Consider the following 26385-nt stretch of genomic DNA (forward strand, 5'->3'; position numbering starts at 1 on the left):
GAAAAATATTCAGTTAGGCTTTCGCTTTTCCAAATACGAATTGCCGGGCCTCACGTTTGACACCAGCCATCAGATTTTGTACAGCCACCTTGTCCACCTTCTTCGCCGTAGAAAGCCAGTTTGCCTTGAACTGCTGCTCGTCTTTGCAGTTTTTTTGGTCTTCCTTAGGTTCCGCTTGACAATAGCCCAGTATTTCTCAATTGGGCGGAGCTCTGGCGTGTTGGGAGGGTTCTTGTCCTTGGGAACCACCTGCACGTTGTTGGCGGCGTACCACTCCATGGCCTTTTTACCGTAATGGCAAGATGCCAAATCCGGCCAAAACAGTACGGAACAACCGTGTTTCTTCAGGAAAGGCAGCAGACGTTTATTCAAACACTCTTTCACGTAAATTTCTTGGTTGACAGTCCCGGAAGCTATGAAAATGCTGCTTTTCAAGCCAGAGGTACAGATGGCTTGCCAAACCAGATATTTCTTTGCGAACTTTGACAGTTTTATGTGCTTGAAAATATCTGCTACCTTTCCCCTTCCTTTTGCCGTATAAAACTCCTGTCCCGGAAGCTGCTTGTAGTCGGCTGTGACGTAGGTTTCGTCGTCCATTACCACGCAGTCAAACTACGTCAGCATCGTCGTGTACAGCCTCCGGGATCGCGCTTTGGCCGTCGTATTTTGTTTATCATCGCGATTTGGAGTCACTACCTTCTTGTAAGTCGATAGTCCAGCTCGTTTTTTGGCTCGATGCACGGTTGTAGACGATACACCCAGCTTATTTGCGGCATCTCGCATAGAGAGGTTAGGGTTTCGCTTGAAACTACCGGCAACTCTCTTTGTCGTCTCAGCGGCTTACGGTTTTCGATTTCCCCCCGATCCAGACTTCCTGGCTGTCGACAAACGTTCCCCAAACACTTTAATTACATTTGTAACGGTTGATTTGGCAACTTTTAGCGATTTTGCCAGCTTTGCGTGCGAGTAGCTCGGATTTTCGCGATGCGCGAGCAAAATTTTGATACGCTGCTCTTCTTGCTTGGACGGCATTTTGACAACTGAAGAGTGAATTCCAAAATCAAAATAGGAGCAACATTCTACACACACACACCTTCAAAATGAGGGGTGTTCAAAGGGGTGCAAAATTGAAAGAAATACGTCAAGTTTATATTGACCAAATTTTGACCGTATCACCCTTTACAATTCGTTTCCCCGAAAGTAAAACTCTTCTTTTAGTTCTTCCTGTCTAACTGTCTGATTAAAATCAGTCTACAATCTGCAACAATGGATCTATCGATCTGAAATTTGGCAAAAATTATTTTTTTTTTGTCTGCAAACTGATCAAGTTCGCAGATTAGCCTAGGTTTTGCTATAGCTCCCACATAAATTGAACCCTCGATTTGGACCCTCGTTTTTTATGGAATTTGTGTGAAAGTCGAAATCTAGAGGTGGTTTATGTCCATGTTCTTGTAACCTTGTATTGTGTTATCATTCATTTTTGCGTTGGGCTTTAGTACATCAGTTTGTATTACTATCAAGGTACCCTGCGACTGATGTGGTATGTGTCCATAGCAACCTGGTGATGGTTCGGATATGTTTGGCTGCGCAAGGGAAAAGGTGACGTGGGTAATGATGGCCTTGGGTAGAGATGAGATCACATCAGCTACGCTGCTATCAATCACTAATAGGTAGGAACGTTTCTTTGTCCGTATCCCAAGTTCTGCCGGCAAGCGAATTGAGGATGTTAGGTTAGGTGGCAGCCCGATGTATCAGGCATCACATCAGTTCCATTGTGATACCACAGTGGTGAACTTCTCTCTAATCACTGAGTGCTGCCCGATTCCATGTTAATAGGTTGGCTGATAAGTCCCCGGTCTGACACATAGATGGCGTCGCTAGTGCATATTATTAGTCAATTAGTTTGTGAGATAAATAGAGCGTCTTTTGTGAAGCAACTTTTGTTATTGTGAAAAAATGGAAAAAAAAGGAATTTCGTGTTTTGATAAAATACTGTTTTCTGAAGGAAAAAAATACGGTGGAAGCAAAAACTTGGCTTGATAATGAGTTTCCGGACTCTGCCTCAGGAAAATCAACAATAATTGATTGGTATGCAAAATTCAAGCGTGGTGAAATGAGCACGGAGGACGGTGAACGCAGTGGACGCCCGAAAGAGGTGGTTACCGACGAAAATATCAAAAAAATCCACAAAATGATTTTGAATGACCGTAAAATGAAGTTGATCGAGCAGAGGTCTTAAAGGTATCAAAGAAACGTGTTGGTCATATCATTCATCAATATTTGGATATGCGGAAGCTATGTGCAAAATGGGTGCCGCGCTAGTTCACATTTGACCAAAAACAACTCGTAATACACCCGAGTTTTTCCGTCGATATGTGACAATGGATGAAACATGGCTCCATCACTATACTCCTGAGTCCAATCGACAGTCGACTGAGTGGACAGCGACCGGTGAACCGTCTCCGAAGAGTGGAAAGACTCAATAGTCCGCTGGCGAAGTAATGGCCTCTGTTTTTTGGGATGCGCATGGAATTTTCGATTATCTTGGGAAGGGAAAAAACATCAACAGTGACTATTATATGGCGTTATTGGAGCGTTTGAAGGTCGAAATCGCGGCAAAACGGCCCCATATGAAGAAGAAAAAAGTGTTGTTCCATCAAGACAACGCAGCGTGCCACAAGTCATTGAGAACGATGGCAAAAATTCATGAATTGGGCTTCGAATTGCTTCCCCACCCACCGTATTCTCCAGATCTGGCCCCCAGCGAATTTTTCTTGCTCTCAGACCTCAAAAGGATGCTCGCAGGGAAAACATTTGGCTGCAATGAAGAGGTGATCGCCGAAACTGAGGCCTATTTTGAGGCAAAACCGAAGGAGTACTACCAAAATGGTATCAAAAAATTGGAAGATCGTTATAATCGTTGTATCGCTCTTGAAGGGAACTATGTTGAATAATAAAAACGAATTTTGACAAAAAAATGTGTTTTTCTTTGTTAGACCGGGGACTTATCAGCCAACCTGTTAAGCTCAATGACAAGGGTTCTCCTTTTATAGCCGAGTCCGAACGGCGTTCCACATTGCAGTGAAACCACTTAGAGAAGCTTTGAAACACTCAGAAATGTCTCCAGCATTACTGAGGTGGGATAATCCACCGCTGAAAAATTTTTTGGTGCTCGGTCGAAGCAGGAATCGAACCCACCACCTTATGTATGCAATGCATACATAGGGCGGGCATTTTAACCATTGCACCACGGTGGCTCCAGGACGTTATTTCTACCGCGGAACTTATCACAAATTGAAGTGACATGGGAAGACTATTAAGTTGTCTGTCCGTCGAATGTGACCCCGAGAATCTGGGTGTAGTAGGACTTAATCAGCCAACCTGTTAAGCTCAATGACAAGGGACCTCCTTTTATAGCCGAGTCCGAACGGCGTTCCACATTGCAGTGAAACCACTTAGAGAAGCTTTGAAACAATCAGAAATGTCACCAGCAGTACTGAGGTGGGACAATCCACCGCTGAAAATTTTTTTGGTGCTCGGTCGAAGCAGGAATCGAACCCACCACAATATGTATGCAATGCATACATAGGGCGGGCACTTTAACCATTGCACCACGGTGGCTCCAGGACGTTATTTCTACCGCGGAACTTATCACAAATTGAAGTGACATGGGAAGACTATTAAGTTTTCTGTCTGTCTGTTTGTCTGTCGAATGTGACCCCGAGAATCTTGGGGTAGTTTATAGTCGGAAATGTTTCGACATCGAATAGTGTGGCTAAGGATTTGCTGGCGGAATATCCCAAATTTCTAGCAGTGAAAGAGCTGGTAAGATCAGCAAGGTAGATGTTTAATCCATCGCATATATCATCAAAAGTCTGGTCAAGTACTCACCTCGCAGTATTCCCAAACGCTTAAACATTAGCATAAAATTTCCGCTGGGACCAAGAACTTGTCGGTAAAAAACCCTTCACATCTCTTCGGATCAATCACCGTCGGAATGATATCCCATCATTCCTTGTAAATGGGTCCCAGAGGCTCTTACTGCAGACCACTACGTTCCTGTGGCTTTGTGCAGGTTATATTGTTTCAGTTGTTCTAACCAAGTGTTCCACTTGTGCCCGTGTTAGTTTAGGTCCATAAATTGGTGTGCCGAATATGGCGTGTATTAATCCATGTTTTGATATAGCCTCCATTTAGATTTATCTTCTGATGAGATTTCCTACGAAAGAACTAATTTTCCTTTATTCCCTTGTGTGAGATTTGGAAATTTTGGTTCTGGCGTAATCCTAAAAAAATTGAAACTTTCTAAATTATAAAATTTCCCATTTGTAACTCATGCCTGAAACCCTAAACAATTGCTTTGAATTCTGTCTATGTAAGCATCTGTGGTTTTTGCATGATAGACACTTAACGATGTCAATGCCGCAAGCAGATAAACCTCACATGGATTAATAGTTCTTTAGTTATACGAGGTTGGTTCCACAATTTCTTTCAAGTTCTTATTGCAAATAATAAAAATCGGTACTGATTCTCACCGATCCATAAAAGAGCCAATGTTCCAATGTTGTTGAAATTTTTTTTCTGATCCAAGTCTACATATGAAAGTTGTAGTGATTACAAAAATGCTAATTCTTCATATCCATTCTTGAACTACCCTCGCTTGTATTATCTTTTGAATATATTCAAATACTTTGTCGCCTCACATGAAACAAATGTTAATTTCAGTAAACTGTATAAATTCAGTAAAATTGGTTAGAAATATTGTCCATACTAGGCATGTGTATATAAAATGGTGTGAAAGTTTTAAAGGACTATAATTTATGGTGAAAAGTAATTATTTATATCCAATTTTAAGGTACACATAGAAAACAATTTTTTTTGTGAATGCATGTTTTTGCAAACCGAATCTATCTACTAATCAAATACAATTGGATTCATAATAAAATATATAGCTCCCATATAAGCCGACGCCCAGATTTTGTTTGCAGAGCCTCTTGAAGCAGGAAATTTCATCCGATCCGGTAGAAATTTGATACGTGGTGTTAGTATATGGTCTCTAAGAACCGTGCCAAAATTAGTTTATATCTGTCTATAATTGAATATAGCTCCCATATAAATCGATCCTTAAACTTTCTTTGCGTATCCTCTTGAAGGAGGAAATTTCATCCGATCCAGTTGAAATTTGGTACATGGTGTTTGCGGGTGAGGATCGAAAAATGCTTTATGCTTCTGACACTGCGTCCATATATCGTGTGCCGGACTCCGTCACAGTTGACGATACCTGCTAAAACCCATCCTATCTCACCCCAAGGTATTCTTTCCATCTCGGAACCAATTTCGCATTACTTCGAGTTGGACATCGTGGTGGATCATGTCCATCTCTTCTTAATCTGCGTCCAGACTCCCACTTTCGTTTATCGCAACGCAAGGTCTATGTCGGCCTTTTTCTTACTAAGAACGTATTCTGTATAACAGGTTGGCTGATAAGTCCCCGGTCTAACAAAGAAAAACAATTTTTTTTGTCAAAATTCGTTTTTAATTATTCAACATAGTTCCCTTCAAGAGCGATACAATGATTATAACGACCTTCCAATTTTTTGATACCATTTTGGTAGTACTCCTTCGGTTTTGCCTCAAAATAGGCCTCAGTTTCGGCGATCACCTCTTCATTGCAGCCAAGTTTTTTCCCTGCGAACATCCTTTTGAGGTCTGTGAACAAGAAAAAGTCGCTGGGGATCAGATTTGGAGAATACGGTGGGCGGGGAAGCAATTCGAAGCCCAATTCATGAATTTTTGCCAACGTCCTCAATGACTTGTGGCACTGTGCGTTGTCTTGGTGGAACAACACTTTTTTCTTCTTCATATGGGGCCGTTTTGCCGCGATTTCGACCTTCAAACGCTCCAATAACGCCATATAATAATCGCTGTTGATGGTTTTTCCCTTCTCAAGATAATCGATAAAAATTATTCCATGCGCAACAGAGGCCATTACTTTGCCAGCGGACTTTTGAGTCTTTCCACTCTTCGGAGACGGTTCACCGGTCGCTGTCCACTCAGCCGACTGTCGATTGGACTCAGGAGTGTAGTGATGGAGCCATGTTTCATCTATTGTCACATATCGACGGAAAAACTGGGGTGTATTACGAGTTAACAGCTGCAAACACCGCTCAGAATCATCAACACGTTGTTGTTTTTGGTCAAATGTGAGCTCGCGCGGCACCCACTTTGCACGGAGCTTCCGCATATCCAAATATTGATGAATGATATGACCAACACGTTCCTTTGATATCTTTAAGGCCTCTGCTATCTCGATCAACTTCATTTTACGGTCATTCAAAATCATTTTGTGGATTTTTTTTTTATGTTTTCGTCGGTAACCACCTCTTTCGGGCGTCCACTGCGTTCACCGTCCTCCGTGCTCATTTCACCACGCTTGAATTTTGCATACCATTCAACTATTGTTGATTTCCCTGGGGCAGAGTCCGGAAACTCATTATCAAGCCAAGTTTTTGCTTCCACCGTATTTTTTCCCTTCCGAAAACAGTATTTTATCAAAACACGAAATTCCTTTTTTCCATTTTTTTCACAATAACAAAAGTTGCTTCACAATAGACGCTATATTTCACAAACTAATTGACTTACAGACGTCGAGTTTTGACTCGAATCATTTGAAGGTTGGTACTATATAAAAATAATATGCATTTAATACTAGCGACGCCATCTATGTGTCAGACCGGGGACTTATCAGCCAACCTGTTATATTCTTACAACATGGTTTAAACATCTACGAATATAGCCGTGGCCGGATAGCATATGGGTTATGTAGTAGTTCACTTCGCAGTGTTTTCTGTCTCGCTATACTCGAATATCTGTTATAAGCCGATTTGTCCAACTGTCTCTACTTTCGTTTCTCCAGCGTTCTTGCCATTTCTCTATCGTTTCTCGCTAGATGTCTTTTGTCGAATTTGTTGCGCCCTGTTTGTTGGCAAGAAAAATCTTCCTCCGCTTAATTGCCTGAAGGTCCATTGGGACCATTCCCGTTATCACTAGTACGACTTCTCCCTGTGCGGTACTCTGATGTAACCCTCAAGGCTACTGCTCTCGGGACAGATAGAAGATTATTGGCCCGGATCTGGCGTTGTAGTGTCGGCGCCCATATTTCCAATCTATATAGGAGTATGCTGTTTGTTGTCCAGCGGTCCTCCAATATTTGCCATAAGGCGGCTTAATCGTGCTATTATCGTTGCAGCCTTTGTCGTCGCATACTCCATCTGTTGAAGTACACTAGTTTTGTGTCTAGTTTTAGCCCCGAGTACTTGATTGACGGTCTTGTACTTATAGCTCTTATTCACTCTTATACTCTACATTCAACTATATTTCTAGGGGCAAAGCAGTAATAATTAAATTTTTTGCATGGCTAACTGTAGCCCATGTGAGTCTAGCCAGGTTTTCGTTCGTATCATCGTTACCGCAGCTATATCGTCTGCGTGTCCCATTAGGAATATGTCGTCTGACATATTTATCCTTAAGATCTCGTCGTACGTTGCGTTTCAAAAGTCTGGTCCTAAGATTTGTCCTCACTCGGGTATCTGTTATAAGCGATGTGTCCACCTGCCTCTACTTTCGTTTCTCCAGTGTCCCTGCTGTTTCTTGCTGGATGTCTTCTGTCGGATTTGTTGCGCCCTGTTTGTTGGCAAGAAAAATCTTCCTCCGCTCAAATGCCTGAAGGTCTATTGCGACCATTCCCGTTATCACTAGTACGACTTCTCCCGATACTGTGCGGTACGCTGATGTAACCCTCAAGGCTACTGTTCTCGGGACAGATCGAAGATTATTGGCTCGGATCTGTCGTTGTAGTGTCGGCGCCCAGATTTCCGATCTATATAGGAGTATGCTGTTTGTTGTCTCCATGAGTACTTTCCTTCTACTTAGGAGCGGTCCTCCAATATTTGCCATATGGCGGCTCAATCGTGCCGTTATCGTGACAGCCTTTCTTGTAGCATACTCTATCTGTTTGAAGTACAATAGTTTTGTGTCTAGTCTTAGCTCCAAGTACTTGATTGACGGTCTTGTACTTATAGCTCTTATTCACTCTTATACTCTACATTCAACTCTATTTCTAGGGGCAAATGTCGCCTTGTCAGCAGTAATAATTCGGTTTTTTGCATGGTTAACTGTAGTCCATGTGAGTCTAGCCAGGTTTTCGGTCGTATCATCTGAGGCTCTTGAAAGCGTTCTTGATATCCAGAGTCGCCAGTAGGATGATATGTCTCGATGATTGTATGGTATCTACTTCTTGCTTTAGTGCTCCTAGTGTCGACCTTCCGGGTCTGAATCCATATTGACAGAATAGTCATTATATATTTCCGGAATACGGAAAATACTTTCCAGACTGTATATAACATCTGTCCATCTGAGGCTCTTGAAAGCGTTCTTGATATCCAGAGTCGCCAGTAGGATGATATGTCTCGATGATTGTACGGTATCTACTTCTTGCTTTAGTGCTCCTAGTGTCGACCTTTCAGGTCTGAATCCATATCGGACAGACCTCCGCCTGTCCTAATGGCCTCAGCATGTTTAGGTTTTATAAGCCGCTCAAATAGTTTTCTAGTTGTGGAGATCGCCTATCCCTTTGCTAATAAGAACTGACCTTTGTTTCTTCCGGGAAGATGCCTGCTTTTAGATAGCTACTGTCCAATGCAAGTAATGTACAGGGGAGTTTGATTCCTCCATTTCCTTTATAACCTCTGCGGGTATGCCATCAGGGTCGGAAGCTTTCTTATCCTTAAGTCTCTTTACGGCGGATTGCAATTCGTCCATTGTGAACAGCGGTATATTTGTGGAAGGAGTTCTGTGTCGGTTACTTCATCTCTACTCTCATGTGTAGAGAATAGCGTGCCCCCAATATTTAGCATTGTGTTCTCGTCCATCTTATCTACCTAACTTCTTATGTCAAGTTTTTGCATTACAATCTTATATCCCAGTCCCCAGGGACTTTTGTTAATGTCAAAAGCTTGATCTGTTCCAATTTATTTTTTTACTCCTACTTATGCTGTGCGCCCATTCCCTGATATGACTGATGGTCACTTCCGATGGGATGGTACCTTTGCATCTTGGTCGTCGAAATGTTGGTTATTGCCGGTATTCCTTCCATGCTTTTGGGAAGATGCCTGCTTATAGACAGTTTTCCATCTCCTCCATGACCTCTGTAGGTATGCCATCAGGGCCGGAAGCTTTCTTATCCTTAAGACTCTTTACGGCGGATTGCAATTCGTCCATTGTGAACAGCGTTATATTTGTGGAAGGAGTTCTGTGTCGGTTACTTCATCTCTGATCTTCTGTATGGGGAATAGCTTGTTCCCAATATTTAGCATTTTGTTCTCGTCCATCCTATCTACCGAACTTTTTATGCCAAGTTTTTGCATTACAATTTTATATCCCAGTTCTCAAGAAATTTTATTTAATTTCAAGCCTGATCTGTTCTCAATATATCTTTTTTGCTTCTACTTATGCTGTGCGCCCATTCCCCGTTATGACTGATGGTCACTTTCGGTATACATTTCCAGTACCTTCCACTCCTTTGTATCCCGTACGATGCTCTCAGAGACAAGGGTAACATCCGGGAAGATGCCTTCGCATCCTGGTCATCGGAATGTTTCTGTTTTTTGTTGCCGGTATTTGCAACTGTCATGCCAACCCGTGGCGACCATTTCCAAAAACCTTTTTCCCCTCGTGTGGGGAATTAATAATGTCAATAAACTATTTAATTGGATCAATGTTTTAATTGAATCAATTATTTTTTAACTGGATCTGTACAGTTCTGTGCAGTTGGTTTTGATATTTTATAGATTCCAATATTTTCAATATAATTTCCAAACTGCCACCAGCTCAGTTTGCTGTACCGAAACATTGTTGGCTGTTATTTATGCGAACAAATGCGCATGTGTCTGTAGGCAGAAATGTTCAGCGGTCAACCTAAATATTATAGAACCATTAGGACTGATAACACACAGATGAGTATGCTACACATGCGTATAATAAAATCCATGTGAAAGATTTTCCACACGATTTTCTTTCTAGTATATAAGTCATTGTAAGTTTAACAATAAATTGAGTTTCCACTAAACCTTCAAGGAGTGCGTACCGTTTAATTTTCTTCCTTCGCCTGTGTCTTCGATGTAAAATTAATTTTTTAATTGATTTTGGTGATTGAAATCATCATTTCTGTGATTGAAGACATTTCAATTAAAAAATAATTGAATCAATTAATTATTTTTTGTGTATACTCAAAATGAATCCAATCACAAAAGCTCATTTATCCATAACAAGATATATCTCTCAAGTAGAGCACAACCATTTGCTCTCATTTGATTCTCTCACTGTGTTCTGATGTCTTTCGTAAGCTCTCTCAGTTGCAATCTTTACTCCTTTCTCTTTACTTCCTCGCTCACACAGTTTCACATTTCAAACATATCATATATATGTTATACATTTATAGGGAATTTAATAATGTTTGCTCTCACACATATTATATTTAAGAAAATTTTATATCCCAAACACTTTTAATTTCTGAACATTACGAGTATAAGCTTGTCAATAGAAATAATGTGTTATATAGTTTTTTTTCGACGTTTTTGGGATTTACATTAAAAGTAATGACTTAAGAAGAACTTCAAAAATTGTTTGCCGAATAGTTCGTTCATAGCCATATTTTTCTTCTAGAAACCCCAAAAGTTAAAACGCATTTAAATTTGCTTTTGATCATCTTTAAGATGTAGTATGCATGTTCTTCTTTATTATTTCTCTCGTATATTTCTTTGTTTTTTTTTTTGTATTTTTTCGTCTTTAATGACATTGCAGAGTTTTGAAAAATATATTTAGATAATTGTTTCGTTTATTATGTGAAAGCTTTTTCTCTTCTGTTCTGCTGCCAAATAATGTAAAAATCTCCAACATATTGAAAAAAAAGTACTTGCGGTGGTCTACTGACAGATGTTGGGAAGGGGTGAAGGGGCGAGCTAGGCAAGGATTTATGCCTTAGATTCACTATCAGTTGCCTGAGAAGTGGCTTCACTTGCTTTGTTATCTTCAACACTGCCGCAGACACAGCAAGGGCATTTCTCTTTCAAAGCAATGCGATATTTAGGATGGCTAATTAAGAGAGAGAGAAAGAGAGAGAATTGAATTTCTTTATAGGTGAGATGGGTTGTGCATAACTCACCTTGTGGCATATACAATAGGATTGTAGACAGTCGCAGATTTGGCAAAGCAAGCTCCCCATATGGTATTCAAAGGGGTCAATCCCTCATATTTGAATAGACCCAAGGTATTGATGACTTGGTAAGGTGTCCAGGCCATGAACCATAAGGAAATGGTAACCAAAGCTACTTTAGCCAATTTGCCTTCAGCAGATTTATCAGCATCCTCAGAGGAACGTAGAGATTTGACATTCATTTTCTTGGCTTGTTCGCGCATGGCTTTTTCGTGAGCGGATACAGCCTAAGTGGGAGAGAGAGAGAGATGTCCCATAAAAACCAAAATCCTTTCCCCTATCTTCCTTAATATACTTACAGCAATGATGAACCAGTAAGAATAGCAGATCAAGAACAAAGGAATATAATAAACAAAAATGGTGTACAAGATTAAATAGGAGCGTGGATTCCAATCACGTTCCAAATAATCAATACCACAAGAGGTCAAATTGCCCTCAGGAATATAGCTAAGGAAAGAGAAAAGTGAGATATATGTGCAATTGTCAATATCAAAGATCTCCTTCTCATCCACCTACCGGCTCCATCCAAAAACAGGAGCAAATGTCCATATGCTGGCCATGCCCCATACAAAGATTATCTTAATTATGGCCAATTTAATGGTCATAGGTTGTCCAGCCATACCCTTGACAATGACATTATAACGATCCAATGCCACCATACACATGGACCATATTGAACTGCAACCGAATGCTGAACCCAATCCAGCATAGACATCACACATCAATGGACCCCATATCCATGTTTCGTAATACAAATTTGTGCCCATCATTGGTGTATTCAAAACCATCATACCAAAATCGGAAACAGCCAAATTGATTACCAACAAATTAGCTGGTGTTCTCAGTGATTTTGTTGTGCCAAAAATATAGATCACAGTACCATTGCCAATCCAAGCAAGTATGCCAATAGTGAGCAGATAGGCGGCGAGAATTTTATTCCACATTGGATCCATGGGTGGGAATTGATGCCAATAGTCCTGTATTAAGTGGGCCATGTCGGGTGTTACCTAAAATATACCAATAGGAGATGTAGTAAATAAAGGATCGATTTTCATTGAGGGCGTCAACAAAATTATGCAGAAAAAGTCCTTTTAATTTCTATAGAAAATTTTGTCAAAATTTTAATTGTATAGAAAATGCTGTCAAAATTTTATTTCTTTAGAAAATGTTGTCAAAGTTTTATTTCCATAGAAAATTTTGTCAAAATTTTATTTCTTTAGAAGATTATGTCAAAATTTTATTTCCATAGAAAATTTTGTCAAAATTTAATTTTTTTAGAAATTTTTTTCAAAATTTTATTTCTTTAGAAAATTTTGTCAAAATTTTATTTCTATAGAAAATGTTGTCAAAATTTTATTTCTATAGAAAATTTTCCTAAAAATTTATTTCTATAGAAAATTTTGTCAAAATTTTATTTCTATAGAAAATTTTGTCAAAATTTTATTTCTATAGAAAATTTTGTCAAAATTTTATTTCTATAAAAATTTTTTTCAAAATTTTATTTCTATAGAAAATTTTGTCAAAATTTTATTTCTATAGAAAATTTTGTCAAAATGTTATTACTATAGAAAATTTTGTCAAAATTTTATTTCTATAGAAAATTTTGTGAAAATTTTATTTCTATAGAAAATTTTGTCAAAATTTTATTTCTACAGAAAATTTTGCCACAATTTTTTTTCTGTAGAAAATTTTAATTCTATGGGAAATTTTGTCAAATTTTTTATTTCTATAGAAAATTTGGTCAAATTTTTTTTTCTATAAACATTTTTGTCAAAATTTTATTTCTATAGAAAATTTTGCCACAATTTTATTTCTATAGAAAATTTTGTCAAATTTTTATTTCTTTAGAAAATTTTGTCAAAATTTTATTTGTATGGAAAATTTTGTCAAAATTTTATTTCTGTAGAAAATTTTGTCAAAATTTTATTTCTATAGAAAATTTTGTCAAATTTTTTTTTCTGTAGAAAATTTTATTTCTATAGAAAATTTTGTCAAAATTTTATTTCTATAGAAAATTTTGTCAAAATTTTATTTCTATAGAAAGTTTTGTCAAAAGTTTATTTCTATAGATTTTTTTTTCAAAATTTTATTTCTATAGAAAAGTTTTTCAAAATTTCATATCTTTAGAAAATTTTGTCAAATTTTTTATTTCTATAGAAAATTTGGTCAAAATTTTATTTCTATAGAAAATTTGGTCAAAATTTTATTTCTATAGAAAATTTTGTCAAAATTTTATTTCTATAGAAAATTTTGTCAAAATTTTATTTCTTTAGAAAATTTTGTCAAAATTTTATTTCTATAGAAATTTTTGTCAAAATTTTATTTCTATAGAAAATTTTATTTCTATAGAAAATGTTGTCAAAATTTCCTTTCTATTGAAAATTTTGTCAAAATTTATTTCTATAGAAAATTTGGTCAAAATTTTATTTCTATAGAAAATTTTGTCAAAATTTTATTTCTATAGAAAATTTTGTCAAAATTTTATTTCTTTAGAAAATTTTGTCAAAATTTTATTTCTATAGAAAATTTTGTCAAAATTTTATTTCTATAGAAAATTTTATTTCTATAGAAAATGTTGTCAAAATTTCCTTTCTATTGAAAATTTTGTCAAAATTTTATTTCTATAGAAAATTTTGTCAAAATTTTATTTCTATAGAAAATTTTGTCAAAATTTTATTTCTATAGAAAATTTTGTCAAAATTTTATTTCTATAGAAAATTTTGCCACAATTTTATTTCTATAGAAAATTTTGTCAAAATTTTATTTCTATAGAAAATTTTGTCAAAATTTTATTACTATAGAAAATTTTGTCAAAATTTTATTTCTATAGAAAATTTTGTTAACATTTTTATTTCTATACAATTTTTTTTCCAAATTTTATTTTTATAGAAAGTTTTGCCAATATTTTATTTCAATCGAAAATTTTCTTAAAATTTTATTTCTATAGAAAATTTTGTCAAAATTTTATTTCTATAGAAAATTTTGCCACAATTTTATTTCTATAGAAAATTTTGTCAAAATTTTATTTCTATAGAAAATTTTGTCAAAATTTTATTACTATAGAAAATTTTGTAAAAATTTTATTTCTATAGAAAATTTTGTTAACATTTTTATTTCTATAGAATTTTTTTTCCAAATTTTATTTTTATAGAAAGTTTTGCCAATATTTTATTTCTATAGAAAATTTTCTTAAAAATTTATTTCTATAGAAAATTTTGTCAAAATTTTATTTCTATAGAAAATTTTGCCAAAATTTTATTTCTATAGAAAATTTTGTCAAAATTTTATTTCTATAGAAAATTTCGTCAAGATTTTATTTCTATAGAAAATTTTCTCAAAATTTTATTTCTATAGAAAATTATGTCAAAATTTTATTTCTGTAGAAAATTTTGCCACAATTTTATTTCTATAGAACATTTGTCAAAATTTTATTTCTATAGAAATTTTTTTCAAAATTTTATTTCTATAGAAAATTTTGTCAAAATTTTATTTCTATAGGAAATTTTGTCAAAATTTATTTCTATAGAAAATTTTGCCAAAAATAAAATCTATAGGAAATTTGGACAAATTTTTATTTCTATAAAAAATTTAAGTATAGGAGTGGAATATTTTGCAAAGTCTGCCAAATCATCAATAATTCTACCAATCTAACAAATAGCAAAAAAAAATCTACTACTATTTCTGGTAGAATTATACCGACTGTGGCAACCATGCGTATAACCCCCTATATTCTTCTCCGAAAATCAATTCCACCCCGAAACTTCTTCTAGTCTTACTTCGGGCTTAGAGTTTCCTGTGTGGCTTTAATTTTAATCAATTCGTTGTTTCTATAGAATTTTTGTAAAATCCCTTTAAGATTGAGGATGTGTTTGGATTCTAACAACTAAATTTCATAAAATGATTATGAAGGTAATTTAGATTTAATTGTATAAATAAAATCCATAAATCGGAAATGTCGAAACGGAAGCTTGTTTCGCCTGAAAGTATGCAAATATTTCAATTAAAATTTTTTTTTTGGTAAACTGAATTTACTCCCCGAACTGCAAATTGCAAGGATTGATTTTTTGATTGTATGGAGATAAAACGGTCTATCTAAATTTTTAAGATTTCGCCATCCAATGCTGATGTAACTAGATTTAAAAGCATTTTTCCTCGAAAGGAAAAGTTCTACTCTTTGTGTTAACTTTTATTATGAATGACACTTTTTGTGCCACTTGTTTTAAAAAATTGGGATTTCTGCCCTTCCATCTTAGGAGGTAAACTAACTTTCTCATTACGTTTGTAACACATCGAAATATTGGTCTCAGACCTTACAAATTATATATATCTTATGTCATGGAGAAATTCTGATTCGATCTAGCGTCCGTCTATTGAAATCGCACTTACTTCCGAACGAAACAGTCTACTGACTTGATGAAATGGCAAAAAGGAACAGATTTCATATGATCCTGAAATATTGGTTCATATCGGTCCATAATTATATATAGCCCCCATACAAACCGAGCCCCAGATTTTATTTCCGGAGCCTCTTGGAGGAATAAATTCCATCCGATTCGGTTGAAATTCAGTACGCGAAATTAGTACATGCCCTTTAACAACCATGCATAAATTGGTCCATATAGGTCCATAATTATATAAGCGGAAATTCTGGAGCCTTTTAGAAAAGCAAATATCATCCGCTCGGGTTGAAATATGGTACGTGATGATAGTATATGTTATCAAACAACCATGCAAATATTGGTCGACATCGGTCCATAATAAAGATTTGACTTATGATGCCTCATGAAGGAACTAATTTCATCTGACCCGTTGAAATTTTGCCCTCTATTTACCATGCACTGGGAATAACACTTTTTCGCCACTCCTTAGAAATTCTCAATGGCAGTGTTAAAGCGGACGCATGTATCGCCTGAAAGTCTGCAATTATTTTAGGTAAACTGTATTACTACCCGAACTTACATTTCCAAGGATTGATATTTGATAAAATTAAACTAAAATAATGTATCTAATGTTATATAACTCCACCATTATATATATGGATAATGATAACATTTTTCCTTGATCATAAATAGTGCTACTATTTGTGCCACCTTTTATTACGAATGACACTTTTTGTGCCACATTTTTTTTTTTTGAATATTTGGACTTTCTGCCCAAAAAAAACAGGGTACCATTCTATTTGAATACTGATATACAAATATTTAAAGCCAATTTTTTCTTTATAAGAGAAAAAGAGCAACTGTTTGTGCTACCTTTTATTATGAATAACACTTTTGTGCCATTTTTTTGAAATATTTGGACCTTCTGCCTAAGAAAACAGGGTACCATTCTATTTGAATATAGATATAAAAAGATTTAAAGAACATTTTCCTTAATAATAGAGCTACTGGTTGTGCCACCTTTTCTGATGAGTGGCACTTTTTGTGACACTTTTTATGTATTTGGATTTTCTGTCGTATATAATTTTTTGTTGTGGTACTTGGACTTAAAATTCAATACTCACTTTATCTGTCACCGATCCATTCATAAGGGCAGAGAATCTTGGGCCAATAGGTCCATTGGAGAAGGGATCTGTATATCTATAAAAAAATTATTATTTGTTTATGTAAAATGTTTATATTTTTGAATTTATGAAATTTAAACACACCTTTCCATTTTTAAATAAATTTTGCAAAAAATAAATAATTCACCCCGATGTAAACGCGATAGTATGAGGTGCTTACATAAATTTTTTATAGCAAAAGTTGGCAAATTATTTTATAATAAAATCTCCTAACATTTGCAATATGTAGGATGCAGGATGCACTATAACGCTTATTTTAACAATTTCCCAAAGGGGGAATTCAATTAAGACTGTTTTCTCTTTTTGTGACCGACCGCCTGTCACCTTCGATGTGTGATGTGGTCGCTACGATGGTATATTTAATATCTGCTTGAATATTTTGAATTGTCTGTATGTTTTATAGTTTTTTTTTGTTTTGTTTCTTGAGATAGGTGTTATAGACTTTCTTAAGAAAATTAAATTAGACATTTTTGTGATAAGTCGGTTTTTATTTGCCTTCCTATTTGGTATGAACCAATAAGAGCTTAAGAAATTTCCAATGGTACCCCCTATACATTTACATTTTGCGCGTAGATGCATAACTGCATATTAAAGTGGTTCCAATGCCAAAAAAAGGCAATTGGAAATGCAGACAATTTCACTGGAAAAACATATAGACCTAAAAACGAAAGGGTTTTATTGAGATAAATTTTAATGTAAGCAATTTATCAAGGACAAATTTCTTTAAAATAAAAAAACATAATTAATTAATCGTCCATCCAACCATCTTGCAGTCTATAGGGCTTTGCCCAAATAAATTTGACAAACATTCTTTTCCTCTGTTGGTTAAGCTACAATTGTAGTTTAGTCAATGTATGGTTTTAAGCTGAAATAAAAAACAAAAACAATGCATAATTAATTAATACAAAAGTTCATAATCTTTGCTTTAACATTTTTCTCTTTAAATTTAGGATAGGATTGATTGAAATTTGGGTCCCTCCCTTAAAGTTGTGTTTCTTCGAAGAAAGCCAATTTTTCCTTAAAGAAAAACATTTTTGATTTAAAAAATAATCTGAGTGACTTTGACTTTAGATTAAAATTAAAATTAAAAAATCTTCAAATGTATACTAAAATTGATTTGTTTTCTTATTTTCCTTACATTAGGGGAAATTTCCCTTACATATACGGTATACGACTTTAAGGGAGGGAGGCACATTTCAAAAGTTAGTGTCCAAAATTTAATTAAAATAAAAATCGTAGAATATGAATTTGCTTTCAGTTCATATATATTTATTTTAAAGAATTTTGTCATTAATATTGCGTTTATTGTGTGCTCCAAAATTGCGGGTAAATTGTTTTAATATTGGTATATTTCCTTAAATTGTCAAAATTTTATTTCTATAGAAAATTTTGTTAACATTTTTATTTCTATAGAAAATTTTTTCAAGATTTTATTTCTAGAGAAAATATTGTCAAAATTTCATATCTTTAGAAAATTTGGTAAAAATTTTATTTCTGTAGAAATTTTGTCAAAATTTTATTTCTGAAGAAAATTTTGTCAAAATTTTATTTTTATAGAAAATTTTGTCAAAATTTTATTTCTATAGAAAATTTTGTCAAAATTTTATTTCTATAGAAAATTTTGTCAAAATTTTATTTCTATAGAAAATTTTGTCACAATTTTATTTCTCTAGGAAATTTTGTCAACATTTATTTCTATAGAAAATTAAAAAAAATATATATTTCTATAGAAAATTTTGTCAAAATGGGTTTTCTATAGAAAATTTTGTCAACATTATATTTCTATAGAAAATTTTGTCAAAATTTTATTTCTATAGAAAATTTTGTCAAAATTTATTCCTATAGAAAATTTTGTCAAAATCTTATTTCTATAGACAATTTTATCAAAATTTTATTTCTATAGAAAATTTTGTCAAAATTTTATTCCTATAGAAAATTTTGTCAAAATTTTATTTCTATAGAAAATTGTGTCAAAATTTTATTTCTATAGAAAATTTTGTCAAAATTTTATTTCTATAGAAAATTTTGTCAAAATTTATTCCTATAGAAAATTTTATCAAAATCTTATTTCTATAGAAAATTTTATCAAAATTTTATTTCTATAGAAAATTTTGTCAAAATTTTATTTCTATAGAAAATTTTGTCAAAATTTGATTTCTATAGAAAATTGTGTCAAAATTTTATTTCTATAGAAAATTGTGTCAAAATTTGATTTCTATAGAATTTTTTTTCAAAATTTTGTTTCTATAGCAAATTTTGTCAAAATTTTATTTCTATAGAAAATTTTGTCAAAATTTTATTTCTGTAGAAAATTTGGTCAAAATTTTATTTCTATAGAAAATTTTGTCAAAATTTTATTTCTATAGAAAATTTTGTCAAAATTTTATTTCTATAGAAAATTTTGTCAAAATTTTATTTCTATAGAAAATTTTGTCAAAATTTTATTTCTATAGAAAAATTTTGTCAAATTTTATTTCTATAGAAAATTTTGTCAAAATTTTATTTCTATAGAAAATTTTGTCAAAATTTTATTTCTATAGAAAATTTTGTCAAAATTTTATTTCTATAGAAAATTTTGTCAAAATTTTATTTCTATAGAAAATTTTTTCAAAATTTATTCCTATAGAAAATTTTGTCAAAATTTATTCCTATAGAAAATTTTATCAAAATATTATTTCTATAGAAAATTTTATCAAAATTTTATTTCTATAGAAAATTTTGTCAAAATTTTATTCCTATAGAAAATTTTGTCAAAATTTGATTTCTATAGAAAATTGTGTCACATTTTTATTTCTATAGAAAATTTTGTTAAAACTTTATTACTATAGAAGATTTCGTCAAAATTTTATTTCTATAGAAAATTTTGTCAAAATTTTATTTCTATCAAAAATTTTGTCAACATTTTATTTTATAGAAAATTTTATCAATTTTTTTTCTATAGACAATTTGTAAAAATTTTTTTCCATCGAAAATTTTGTCAAAATTTTATTTCTATGGAAAATTTTATCAAAATTTTAGTTCTATAGAAAATTTTGTCAAAATTTTATTTCTATAGAAAATTTTGTCAAAATCTTATTTCTATAGAAAATTTTATCAAAATCTTATTTCTATAGAAAAATTTTATCAAAATTTTATTTCTGTAGAAAATTTGGTCAAAATTTCATTTCTATAGAAAATTTTGTCAAAATCTTATTTCTATAGAAAATTTTATCAAAATTTTATTTTTATAGAAAATTTTATCAAAATTTTATTTCTACCCGTGTAAAAATTGGGGGATCTAATTAGATATGATTAGATCTCAAAATTGGCCCCTTTAGATCTAAGCAGATTTACCCAGATATGATGAGACAAAATAAGATATAATTATATATAATTCCATATATGACGAGATATTACATCATATCCAACTATATGTAGGCATAGATATAATTATTTCTAAGACATTAGATCTAGGCCAATATTGAGATCTGATCAGATCTAATTCAATAGTAATTAGATATGATTAGATCTTATCATTTTTCGGATCTAGTCATATCTAATCGTATCAAATTAGATCTCTCGATTTTTACTCGGGTATAGAAAATTTTGTCAAAATTTTATTTCTATGGAAAATTTTATCAAAATTTTAGTTCTATAGAAAATTTTTTCAAAATTTTATTTCTGTAGAAAATTTTATCATTTTAACATTTTATTTTATAGAAAATTTTATCAATTTTTTTTCTATAGACAATTTGTAAAAATTTTTTTCCATCGAAAATTTTGTCAAAATTTTATTTCTATGGAAAATTTTATCAAAATTTTATTTCTATAGAAAATTTTGTCAAAATCTTATTTCTATAGAAAATTTTATCAAAATCTTATTTCTATAGAAAAATTTTATCAAAATTTTATTTCTGTAGAAAATTTGGTCAAAATTTCATTTCTATAGAAAATTTTGTCAAAATCTTATTTCTATAGGAAATTTTATCAAAATTTTATTTTTATAGAAAATTTTATCAAAATTTTATTTCTATAGAAATAAAATTTTGACAAAATTTTCGATGGAAAAAAATTTTTACAAATTGTCTATAGAAAAAAAATTGATAAAATTTTCTATAAAATAAAATGTTAAAATGATAAAATTTTCTACAGAAATAAAATTTTGACAAAATTTTCTATAGAACTAAAATTTTGATAAAATTTTCCATAGACATAAAATTTTGTCAAAATTTTCTATATATAGAAAATTTTGACAAAATTTTATAGACAATTTGTAAAAATTTTTTTCCATCGAAAATTTTGTCAAAATTTTATTTCTATGGAAAATTTTATCAAAATTTTATTTCTATAGAAAATTTTGTCAAAATCTTATTTCTATAGAAAATTTTATCAAAATCTTATTTCTATAGAAAAATTTTATCAAAATTTTATTTCTGTAGAAAATTTGGTCAAAATTTCATTTCTATAGAAAATTTTGTCAAAATCTTATTTCTATAGGAAATTTTATCAAAATTTTATTTTTATAGAAAATTTTATCAAAATTTTATTTCTACCCGTGTAAAAATTGGGGGATCTAATTAGATATGATTAGATCTCAAAATTGGCCCCTTTAGATCTAAGCAGATTTACCCAGATATGATGAGACAAAATAAGATATAATTATATATAATTCCATATATGACGAGATATTACATCATATCCAACTACCCGTGTAAAAATTGAGAGATCTAATCATGTCTAATAATATCAAAGTATATATAATTATATCTGCTCAGATATGGTTGTAGATATAAATAGATCTACGGAGATATGTTATGTATAGTGTTATATATGACTAGATCTGATTCAAGATCTCATTATATGTGTTGTTATATCTATTTATATCAGTCATATCTGGTAAGATCTAATTATATATCTTCATATATGACATCATATCTAATTATATATACTATATATAGCTCCATATCTTATTATATATATCGCATTAAATCATGAACCAGTTGTGTAACACGGATAAAAAATATTTGTATATGTTTGTGTGTAAAAATAATGTGTTTGTTACGAGAATACTAACGTGATATACTTGGTTACAAGCACGTATGTTTGGTCGCACATCAAAACAAGTGGTGAACATCACCAAACAATCTTGGTATGTTGTGACAGTTTCAAGAAACCCTTTTAAAAATAATTTTGAAGTGTCTTCATAAAATGCTTAACTTTCAGACACAACTGTCTTTTTGTTTTCAAAAATGTCACCCCATAACTATCACCATTAGCAACGCCTGTTGTTATTAAATTTGAAAAAGAAAATTATATCAAATATTTGATAATTCGAGTTTCATATATTTATTTCATATAAAAATCGAATGTCTTCTCATTTTTCGAGGAAGATAAAGGAGTATGAGAAGCTGTGATAAGGTAAGTTTTTTGTTTTGTTCCTAGTTTTAATTATGAATATTTTCTCTGTTTTAGGAGGATGAATTTGTGGTAGTCAGGAAAAGATTAAAAGAAGACAGCGGAGCAACGTAAAGATTTGTGACCAGGCCATATCCGAAGTTGCGACAGAAGGAAGTATTATCCAATATCAAAAAGAATACAAATTTGGAGATGATATGCATTGTGAACCGGATACATTCCCGTGCAATTATTCATAGCGCTGGTTTAAATTATTGGGTACGAGAAGCACATTTTGGTAAGTATATGTATTATTTGCAAATATATGTATCTCTAAATAGACTGATAATTCTTCTGTAAATTTTATATTTTTCAGAGTTTTCATTCCGAGTAGCCAAATAAAGGAATTGCGAGACTCATTTAAAGAACTATTTGCAGAGAGCAATGTACTAACGCCTTGGGAAATTTGAATGCCAGAACCCTTCGTGGCTATGTATATATATTTTGTTTTTGTTGTTTGTTTTTTAATTCTTAGACGTTTATACCTAGACATATATTAATGTACATATGTTTGATCCAACTTATAATATTAAATACTCTTTTCATTATAAAACCATAAAATAAATCTTTTTTATAAATTACTGTAATTTCACTAATTTTGGAAATTTGTAGATAAAATTATATATAATTAGATATATTAACATCTAATTATATCAAATTAGATATAATTAGATGTGGGCCAAATTTGAGATCTGGTCAGATCTAATTCTAAAGGAATTAGATCTGATCAGATATTACCATTTTTCGGATCTGTTCAGATCTGCCTACATATACTATCATATCTAATCAGATATGGCAGGAGATCTAATAATATCTGGCCAGATCCACCAATTTTTACACGGGTATATGTAAGAATAGATATAATTATTTCTAAGACATTAGATCTAGGCCAATATTGAGATCTGATCAGATCTAATTCAATAGTAATTAGATATGATTAGATCTTACCATTTTTCGGATCTAGTCATATCTAATCGTATCAAATTAGATCTCTCGATTTTTACTCGGGTATAGAAAATTTTGACAAAATTTTATTTCTATGGAAAATTTTATCAAAATTTTAGTTCTATAGAAAATTTTGTCAAAATTTTATTTCTGTAGAAAATTTTATCGAAATCTTATTTCTATAGAAAATTTTATCAAAGTTTTGATGGTGGCAAAGGAAAAGAGAGATGTTTGTACGAATTTATTTCGGCATAAGCCGGCTATCAATGTAAAGCCTTTTTTCGGAAGGTTCAAGTGTGGTTTATTGTTGGGTTTTATGAACTGCCTGAATTTATTCTGATAATTGGTTGATAGTTTTGCTGCAAGTAGAGGATGCTGATGAGGAATGTTGTAATTGCGAAACGTGCGTCCATCCAACCATCTTGTAGTCTGTAGGGCTTTGCCCAAATAAATTTGACAAACATTCTTTTCCTCTGTTGGTTAAGCTACACTTGTAGTTTAGTCAATGTATGGTTTTAAGCTGAAATCAAAAAAAAACAACAAAATTTTATTTCTGTAGAAAATTTGGTCAAAAGTTTAGTTCTATAGAAAATTTTGTCAAAATTTTATTTCTATAGAACATTTTGTTAAAACTTTATTTCTATAGAAAAATTTGTCAAAATTTTATTTCTATAGAAAATATTGTCAAAATTTTATTTCTATAAAAAATGTTTGCCAAATCTTATTTCTATAGAAAATTTTATCAAAACCCTATTTCTATAGATGATTTTATCAAAATTTTATTTCTGTAGAAAATTTGGTCAAAATGTTATTTCTATAGAAAATTTTGTCAAAATTTTATTTTGTCAAAATTTTATTTCTATAGAAAATTTTGTCAAAATTAATTTCTATAGAAAATTTTGTCAAAATCTTATTTCTATAGAAAATTTTATCAACATTTTATTTCTATCAACAAATTTTGTCAAAATTTTATTTCTATAGAACATTTTGTCAAAATTTTATTTCTATAGAAAATTTTGTCAAAATATTATTTCTATAGAAAATTTTGTAAAAATTTTATTTCTATAAAACATTTTGTTAAAATTTTATTTCTATAGAAAATTTTGTCAAAATTTTATTTTTATAGAAAATTTTGTCAAAAATCTTATTTCTATAGAAAATTTTATCAAAATTTTATTTCTATCAAAAAATGTTGTCAACATTTTATTTCTATAGAAAATTTTATCAAAATATTATTTCTATCAAAAAATTTTGTCAAAATTTTATTTCTATAGAAAATTTTGTCAAAATTTAATTTCTATAGAAAATTTTGTCAAAATTTAATTTCTATAGAAAATGTTGTCAATATTTACCATACCGTTATGAGCTTTCACTTTTACCCCCATTAATGTGCATATATTCGTTACAATCAAACAGTGATTTTTCGCACACATTTGATAATCATATAGTTCAGTTATTCTTGTCTCGACTTAAGAGGATTTTAGTGAATTACACATAAAAATCTTTCGACATATTCGGAAAACACAAAACAAGCCCTTATTGCAATCCAAAACAAACACTTGGCAAATATAAGCTCCTCCGGTATCGAATAACACCAGCATTATAGAGCGTATAGGCATAAGAATGTTTGAGGAGGTAAATTCTGTTTGAGGTATTAGAATATTACCGAGATAATTCTTTCAAAAAGACGGAGGAAAAAAAAAGAAATAAAAACGCATATTAAATAGTTTATATATTCAACACTAAAATATACGAGGTTAGCTTGGTGAAATGTTAAATTGAAGAACACTGTATATTTTTTCTAAGATATATTTATTGCAATAGGATTCTACACCCATGAATTAATCGTGTCTGTTCTGGTACACACATGTACAAGTTACGTATGGTGTCACACTTAAAAGGTGTTCTGGCCAACACTATACACCGTCATAGACCTGAAAAATGTACACGAACATTTCTTTTGTGTAGGCTTAGTGTACAGCCATCGTATGCAAAGTTAGAAGTTTTTATAACAAATAAATAACAGATTCTGAAACTTTAATATTTTTTTTATAAATATTTGCAAATTTTATTGGGAAAGTCACTTATATATGTCAGAAACCACGATTTTAAAAATCCATCTAAAATTTGAACCGAAATTTCCTCTGATTGGTGTATAAATTTTGGGGTTGTTTTAATCAGCTGGTTTTCAGTGTGTTCGAAAGTATAATGTTGCCACAATTTTTAAAAGTTAACACAAATAAGTTTTAAGCAAAATTATCTTTGATTTTTGTGAATACTATCCGCTTTCCTAAACAAATCAAAGGTCTTTTTGAAAATATAAGGTAATTAAATTATAACTTTTACAAAATCAATGGGCTAAGAAAAGTGAATTTTACCAAATTTATTGCATGAAAAATATGGCATCTTCAATTCTGCAAAGTGTTCTTGGTGCACAAATCACTGAGCAAATTAAAAAAAAACACGCCGCCAATATCTTTCTGCACATGGAGGCCGCCACGATAGAAAATTTGTTTGCAATATTATTGTAAATATTTAAGCAATACAAATGAGAAAAACCTTAACAGAATAGTTAATTATGCCCACTATAATTAAATTTCCTTTAATGTATGGATGTTAAAAACTGTTTGACCAAAACCAAAATAAAAACTTCTCCGCCGTCAAAAACAAAAACGAAAACGACACGGCGATCGTTTGTTCATGAGTAACATTGAGGAGGGATAGAAAAAAACAAATCAAAACAGATTTGAAGCATCACGCAATTGTCTCCTTTTTCTTGATAAATTGATCTTGTCCTTACATTATTCACTGCTAACAAAAATCCGGCAGGCATTTTATGGCTTTGAGTTACGCACTTACTTTTAATTTTTTATGTTTATACCGGCAAAATATGTTTTGTTTATAATTTCTGTCTGCAAATAATATGGCTTGCAGAAAAAATCAGCTGTCACATTTTTCGATTAAAAGTCCGAAAAAAGTGTTCACACGTGTGACTCAGAACAACTAACTTTGTGTGTGGTGTGTACAAAGTGTATAGTGTGGTGCACAATGCGGTGTGACCCAGAACAGACATGAATGTTTTATTTTTTTTTTCAATTAAATTTTAAAATATTACATTAATAAAGCGATTAACTTCACTAAATTATTTGATACATTTTTTATTGAATTTTCT

The 26385-nt window shown here is 31.8% G+C and overlaps 1 protein-coding gene and 2 long non-coding RNA genes across 4 annotated transcripts in view; 2 read left to right on the top strand and 1 right to left on the bottom strand.

Annotated features, from left to right (window-relative positions):
- The window catches only part of LOC142220679 (uncharacterized), a 116538-nt gene that overhangs the window by 31570 nt on the left and 58583 nt on the right, over positions 1-26385 (top strand). Inside the window, exon 1 of one of the 2 annotated variants that reach the window (XR_012717906.1) lies at positions 4743-4830. The exons of the other annotated variant lie outside the window; for it this stretch is intronic. This is a non-coding gene — a long non-coding RNA (uncharacterized LOC142220679). Of the gene's footprint in view, positions 1-4742; positions 4831-26385 lie in introns of those variants that run through there. 2 annotated transcript variants of the gene reach the window in all.
- LOC142220675 (opsin Rh1-like) lies at positions 10751-17207 on the bottom strand. The gene is made up of 6 exons (XM_075289939.1): positions 16920-17207; positions 16776-16851; positions 11789-12279; positions 11572-11719; positions 11222-11499; positions 10751-11151 (listed from the first exon to the last, which is right to left on the bottom strand). Exons 1-6 carry the CDS (start codon positions 16925-16927, stop codon positions 11031-11033), a joined length of 1122 nt encoding a protein of 373 aa, XP_075146054.1. The 5' UTR covers positions 16928-17207; the 3' UTR covers positions 10751-11030.
- Positions 22045-22669, top strand: LOC142238287 (uncharacterized). The gene is made up of 3 exons (XR_012722691.1): positions 22045-22232; positions 22287-22506; positions 22585-22669. It is a non-coding gene; the product is annotated as an uncharacterized LOC142238287 (long non-coding RNA).

The sequence above is a fragment of the Haematobia irritans genome, chromosome 1, assembly GCF_050003625.1.
Source record: "Haematobia irritans isolate KBUSLIRL chromosome 1, ASM5000362v1, whole genome shotgun sequence".
Lineage (NCBI taxonomy): Eukaryota > Metazoa > Arthropoda > Insecta > Diptera > Muscidae > Haematobia > Haematobia irritans.

Bases quoted from the DNA above. Each gene is read 5' to 3' on its own strand.
- LOC142220675 (XM_075289939.1), bottom strand. The intron at 12,280-16,775 runs GTGAGTATTGAA...GGTATATTTTAG, and splicing joins ATGGATCGGTGACAGATAAA to GTAACACCCGACATGGCCCA. The intron at 11,152-11,221 runs GTGAGTTATGCA...TCTCTTAATTAG, and splicing joins CCTATTGTATATGCCACAAG to CCATCCTAAATATCGCATTG.